The 6,811-nt window shown below is 44.3% G+C and overlaps 1 protein-coding gene across 1 annotated transcript; it reads right to left on the reverse strand.

The window, feature by feature from the left end:
• Positions 1-1,672: 1,672 nt before the first annotated feature.
• On the reverse strand, positions 1,673-6,207 carry LOC110702717. Its single transcript, XM_021880469.1, has 2 exons — positions 4,073-6,207; positions 1,673-3,977 (listed from the first exon to the last, which is right to left on the reverse strand). The coding sequence occupies exons 1-2, from the start codon at positions 4,098-4,100 to the stop codon at positions 3,619-3,621; spliced, it is 387 nt and encodes a 128-aa protein (XP_021736161.1). The 5' UTR covers positions 4,101-6,207; the 3' UTR covers positions 1,673-3,618.
• Between the last annotated feature and the right edge of the window lie 604 nt (positions 6,208-6,811).

Here is a 6,811-nt window from a genome sequence, read left to right on the forward strand (position 1 = left end):
AACGGCCCTGCAGAGAAAACTGGAAGAATACAAGGGCCTGTGGGCAGACTTAGTCCCAGAGGTCTTATGGGCGAATAGAGCCATAGAAAAGGAGTCCACTGGTAAAAGCCTTTTCACCTTAGCATACGGGGCTGATGTAGTCGTCCCAGTGGAAGTGCAAATTTCCAGCCTGAGAATACAACATTATGAACAACAAGGAAGCGAAAAGCGCATGCAGGAAGAGCTAGACTTCCTGCCAGAAGTAAGGCTAAGAGTAGCTCTCAAGCTGGCAGCCAAAAAGAGCAGGATTTCCAAAGCTTTCAAAAAGAGAGTCAAGCACAGAGAGCTTCTGCCCGGAGATTTATTCCTCAGAAGGACAGCAGCAGTGGGAAGAGGAAATCAACATGGAAAACTGTCAGCAAACTGGGAAGGCCCTTTCATCCACGAGCAGGTAGGACCAGGTACATTCCTCCTCGCAGATCAAGAAGGTCAGGTCTTAAGAAACAGTTTTAATGCTGATGTGTTTTAGAAATATTTTGCTTAAGAAGCATGAATTTAAGAAGAAACAAGGATAGTTGTTTCAATTCTGCAAAAACTATATCTAGTTCATGTTATATCAATTAAGGCATTTGAGCCATTTTTATTCAATGAATTACAAGCCTCTACGTGAGGAGTATGTTGCGTACACTTGTTTTAATATATCATGCTTTAGCATCATATACTAACGTGCAGAAGTAAAAAAAAAATAATAAAAAAAATAAAAAAATAACACGCGCAAGTGTTAGAGGCAAACAACACCCCAGCGCAAAGGGGAAAATTAACGCATCCCTCCCTGAGACCTCATCTCACCTGCTCAAAGTAAAACAGGGCACCACCTCAGGGACGCCTGAGGGGGAGGCTTAGCACGTTCAACTTAAGTAGGAGAGATAAAGGGAAACGAGGAAGATGAGCTACGTGGGCAACACTAAGTTTCTCTTAGTCCCACCTAGCTCCTCTCTTTGAGGGGGAGAGGAAAGGGGGAGATAGACATACAATAAGCCCTTACGAAGAGAAATAAGTGGCACAAAACAACAAGTCGTGGCATAAACAAGCTGAACGACATAAAACAAGTCGCAGCATAAACAAGATGAACGACATAAAACAAGTCACAACACAAACAAGCTGAACGACATAAAACAAGTCGCAGCATAAACAAGCTGAACGACATAAAACAAGTCACAGCAGAAACAAGCTGAACGACATAAAATAAGTCGCAGCATAATCAAGCTGAACGACATAAAATAAATTGCAGCAAAATAAGCTGAGTGACATAAGACGAGCAATTAGAAAGCTGATTGACACAAATAAGTCTCAGCACAAAAAGCGGAATAACGCCCAGACAGACAGCAATCGAATAAATTAACCAGCGTGCAGGCAAACCTCTATCGGAAATAAATAGAGTGCACAATGCATAAGCACTTAAAATAGATTGAACAAGAAGAATAAAGTTCACTAAAGTTCCTGGCAAAGCACAACAGAGGACAAAGAAGCAAAAATCACTCAGCAGCCAAATTAAGAAGACAGGGAGGCCCAACCTACGAGACTTCACCAAATGTAATAAAAAAGCTGATATGCTAAAAGATCTAGATACTGCTATTGCAGGTAACGAAATATATAGCAGGCGAAACAACAGAGGAAGATCACAAAGTGCATACAATATAAAGCTGAACCCCTGCCCACCAGGGCAGAGTAAACATTCAGCAGGTCAGTTACAATATAGACAAAGCTGAGCCCTCGCCCACCAAGACAAGGAAACACTGAGCAAGTAAGGTCAAGAAAACACAAATTCAAGTTAAGCTAGGCAGACCCAACAATGAAAAACAAAGTATTCTAAGAAGACACAAGGAAACATAATCTTTGGTGACTATACACCCCAAAGATAGTAACAAAAATTACCAAGTTATAATAGATCCTGGGTAAGGGAAACTCAGAGGAACCACTAGAGTAAGAAGGTGACAGCCGCCATAACCTTTATTGATCATCAGCCAAGGACTCCACTCCAATAGCCGCAGCAACGTCAGGGTAGAGAAGAACTTCCAAGTTCAACACAGCTTGGTTGGGAATCTTGCAGCCGGCAGCACGGGGGTGATCATCAGGGAGATCAAACAAACCAGCCTCGCCTGCAGTCTCAACCTTAGCCCAGAAAGCGTTGAAACGAGCCTGCTTCTCCTCACCTTCACCATACTAGCTGCTAACGCACCGAGCCGCAACCTCCCATCCACCATCACGGCGATCAGCCAATAGCTTAGAAAAAACAGGGGAGAGCGCAAAAGATTTGAGTGCCTCTTTCCTAGCAGCTTCCAGTTCGGTTATGTGTCCAGCTTGTAGATTTGCAATCTCTGCCTCCAGCATCTGCACCCTGGCCTGAGAGGTCCCCAACTACTCCTCGCAGCTCTTCAACTTGGTCTGAGTGAGCTGAAATTCTCCCAACTAGAGCTGTAGGGCGTCCGCCCTCTCCCTCAGAGGAGTCACCTTATTGGCCATAGCATTCCTCTCAGCCTGAGCCTGCTAGACCTCCAAATTCTTCTTAGAAAGAATAATGCCTTGATTCTGATACTCCTTCTCCACTAACAGCAAGGCATTGGATAAATCTCCAACAGACCTGACAAGCTGCACAAAAGACAAAAAAGGAAAGGAGTAAACCAAGGTAGAAATAAGCCAAAAGCATTATAAAACAAGGCAGTAACGAGGAGATAAAAAAAAGAAGAAAAGGCAGAAGCAGAAACTAACCTTCTGCAAGTTATGATAAGCCGTAGCAGCGGGAAGACTAACAGAGTCGTGCGTAGAGTAAGCGGGCAAACGAACTCCTTGAGTCAAACGGTACCTCAAAGTACCACCCTTTTGAGGGTTGTCCACAAACAAAGACTCGTCAGCCCTCACATTCATCAGGGGCCGAAAGGGAGCATTCTCAGCTCCAGCTGGACAGAGTATAGGGAGAAGATGGACATCAATGGGAACCTCAGAAAACTCATTAGCCCAGTAGGGCGGAAAGTTCCTCCAGCAGAAATTGAGGTAGCAGACAGAGGGTTCTCAAAAGCATCACTCAAGAATTGGTGAACACAACGGTTAAGTTCACTGGAATTCTAAGTGTCCATCCCCTATCACCATTCCAACCTGGAAGCCCAGTGTTGGCAGATGTAGATGCAAGAGGATCAGGACCAGGAGAGGTGCGAGCCTTTTTCGCTTCAGGCTCATCTCTAGCAGGGGCAGGGGACATTGGATCATCTTCCAAGTCAATAACTGGACGATCCTGCTAGTGAGAACCCCCTACCCGGGAGAACCCACCTCTTGAAGCGCTTTGAAGCCGCCTCCTCAACTTGGAGGGACGTGGCGAAAATCTGGAAAGCTCCATGATAGTCTCGTCAGAGAGCTTGAAGTTAGTAGCTGTAACAGAAGGGACATAAATATCCTTCGCAGCAGTGGCATCATCAACAGTAGAAGGAAAGAGCAGAACATGCTCAGCAGAAGAAATGGGTTTTTCACCCACAGTAGTGGTCTTAGCCCCCTCAGGGGGAAACTGGAGAACACTATCAGCAAAATCACAGCAGTAGTTTTTGGATCATCAGAAGCTTGATCACATTGTCTTTTGGCAGCAGAAATCTAAGGTGCCACCCGGCTGGAAGCCGCGATAGACTGCTTCTCAAGAGAAGCATCAGGCGCCACTAACGCCTCAAATTCTGAAGCCGCCCTTTGAGGGGCAGGCCGTGTCTCACGCCTACTCCCAACAGTAGAGGATGAAGGCTCAGCTTCAACGCAGCTGGACCCAGCACGCTCAGCAGTAGTTGTAGTGCCAACAACAGCCCGCAGCTCAGCAGGAGCCAGACGCACTTCACCCTTCAGAGAGCCCGCAAACACCTCCAGCATGTCAAAGAGCTGAGGGGGATTTTTAGGAGTAGCAGTCAAAGGGTCCTTCCAATTATCAGCTAGCCCAAGCATGCGTTTGTCCAACTTGTTGTAGCCTAAAAGAGAGATGGGCAGAAAAACCAAATAAGGCAAAGAGACAAAATAAAAAAAAAAGGGAAGGAAAAGAAAGGACAGAATGTTGAAAACTTACCAGACTCATGCGTATGGCACAAACGCATAGCAGAGAGCTGCTCGTTGCCCACAATTTATATGGAGTTGGGCAACCTGATCTTGGGGAACTTAGAGTCAACAGTCCCCGCTCCCTGTAGAGCCTCAAAAGCCTCTGCCTCACAGGCAGGCTCAGAAGGGGAGACGGCAACTCCAGCCATGTTAGTGTGGATCACTCTAAAGTTGCGCGGTGCAGCAAAATTATAAGGCACCTTCACCCAGAAAAATTTGCAGTCCAGTCCCTGAAACGGCCAAGTTTTGGGTAGGACAAGACCCTGCTCTCCTTAGGAGCAACATAATACCAACCTGACTCAGTCCCAGAAGCAGATCTCTTCAAGCTCATCAAAGACTTGAACAGATGCAGGGACTCAAGATACCTTCAAAACCTCAAAAACCATAGCAAACAGATCAAAGTATGAAGGGAAGTAGGATGCACCAGAGATATGCAGATATTGAAGGCACGTAACAACTTCTCCAGGGTGGGGTCCAGAGGGAACCTCAAGCCCAAATCCAGCTGTGAAGCGAACACAGTAATATGACCAGCAGGAGGAGCTGATAGCTTTGCACCATCACCAGGGAGAACCAGCTCGTAACCCTCCCCAAAACCATAGAATTTCTGCCCAACAACAGCCAGGTTCAGCCTCTTAGCATCCTGCACACAATTTTTAGGCCCATAACATTTGTCATCAAGAAAAAACTCGATTATGCCCTCCTCTACGGGCTCCACAACGTAAGTGGGATGACAATCATAATAGGAGCGGTTACTAGGAGACTCAGTCATCCTGCCCGATTGAACAGCTGAAGAAGGAGACCGTGATGGAGTCTTAGTGCTGCCACCTCGCACTACACAATGGTCAAACCGATGCACGTCAGCCATGTTATCAAGCCAAGAAAAACTGTTTAAAGGATGAACATGGGGAATAGGGCTAACAAGAGACACGTCAGGGGGATTAGCCTTGACAGCGTCAGCTAACATTTTATGGCGCATTGCGCGTAGGGGTGTTCAAATCCGGGTACCCGAACATCTGGGTACCCGAATCTTCGGGTAGTTGGAAACTCGTCCCATGTCCCGACCCGAGAAAATCAGGTACTCGGGTTTCGGGTACCCGATTTTCTCGGATCGGGTCAATGGGTACCCGATTTTAAAATTGAAAACGAACTCACTTTTCTCTTTGAGGATTAAGATTATAGTCATAAAAAGCCGTAAATGAAATTGTAAAGAAAAAGTTTTCTATAATTACTCCAATTATTAGATCTATTACTCAATCAAACATAAATTGAATTTGACAACTAATTGTAAAGAAAATTATACTCAAATACTCAAAATTCATAACAAGCTCATTCGACTATTTGAGTAATCAACAACAAGATTCCCCCAAAAAAATCAAATACTTCGTATATTCTTTAATTTAGGAACCAAAAATCCCAAACATGTTTCACACATAAAAAACATACAGTTATAATTATATAAAAACAAAACAAAAACAAAACTGATATAACCAAAGCAGGAGATTTGAATTCTGAAAACACAGTCGCACTTGGAAGCACCACCACTGCATGCGTCGTGTATACCCTCACGAATTCATTACAATTTAATGCTCACCGCTGATGCCTTGATCTATATATAGATAACACTATAACAGAGATAAAGCAATTAATTTCCTTCTTAGTTTAGGACTTTTTCGTATGACATCTTGCTGGCAATCAAGTAATTAAGCAAGTAATTGATTTGTGAGAAGCAGGTGAAATTAAAGAGTTTTGAGATAATAACTCTTTAATCTAAGAATAAGATGAAGGAGAGATAATAGAGTTGTGAGAAATTGAGAACTAAAGAAAAAGGAGGAAAGTGGCGGTTGTATTGTAGGAGGAAAGAGAATAAAAGTGAAAATAATATAAACCCTAAAACTAGAAAAGAGCTGCTGAAAAAAAATACAGTATATATATTCGGGTCAGCGGGTACCCGCTTTTCTCATAAGCCGACCCATGACCCGACCCAAAAATATGCTATTTTCTTGGGTCGGGTACCCGACCCGTGAATTTCGGAAAAATGAAAAAAAAATACTTGACTAAATCAAGTCGGGTCATCGGGACAGCGGGACGGGTCAGTCGGGTCGGGTATTTTTTAACACCCCTAATTGCACACATCCTCAAACAAGTGAGATGGGATAAAGGAATCCCATCCATCATGAGCACCCGCTCGCAATAAGGATCAAAGAAATCAGGACGGGGTTCGCGCTGGAAAGGGCGAAAAGCACTACCCTCAGCGGGATGACTACTGCCTGACCCAAACGCAGCAGCAGGAGTCACAGCAGTACCCACCCCGCTCGCAGCGGGGGGAAAGTCAGAAGGCATAACTGTTTGTACAGGAATAGGAGAAGAAGAAGGAGAAACAGGGGAAGTGTGCGCGTGACGCTCACCTGAAAGAGAGGATCGGGAAGGAGAATCCGATCTAGTGGTCGTTTGAGGCTCACTCATGTTTTGACTATCAGAAGCGTCAGACATTTTGAAATTTACAAAGAAATACAAGACCACAAAGAGAAGAAAAGGCAATAGGGCACCAAAAATCAAAAGATCAGTTTAGGAAACAAGAACAACGAAGGAATAAGGAGAAAAAATCAAGAATGCAATTACAACAACAACAAAGAGAAGAAATTTAACAATGACAGTTGGGAAGAATCAAAAGACAAAATCTTGTGAAGGAAAAGAAAAAAGGAGCGAAATT

This window comes from Chenopodium quinoa, unplaced genomic scaffold, assembly GCF_001683475.1.
Source record: "Chenopodium quinoa cultivar QQ74 unplaced genomic scaffold, ASM168347v1, whole genome shotgun sequence".
Classification (NCBI taxonomy): Eukaryota; Viridiplantae; Streptophyta; class Magnoliopsida; order Caryophyllales; family Amaranthaceae; genus Chenopodium; species Chenopodium quinoa.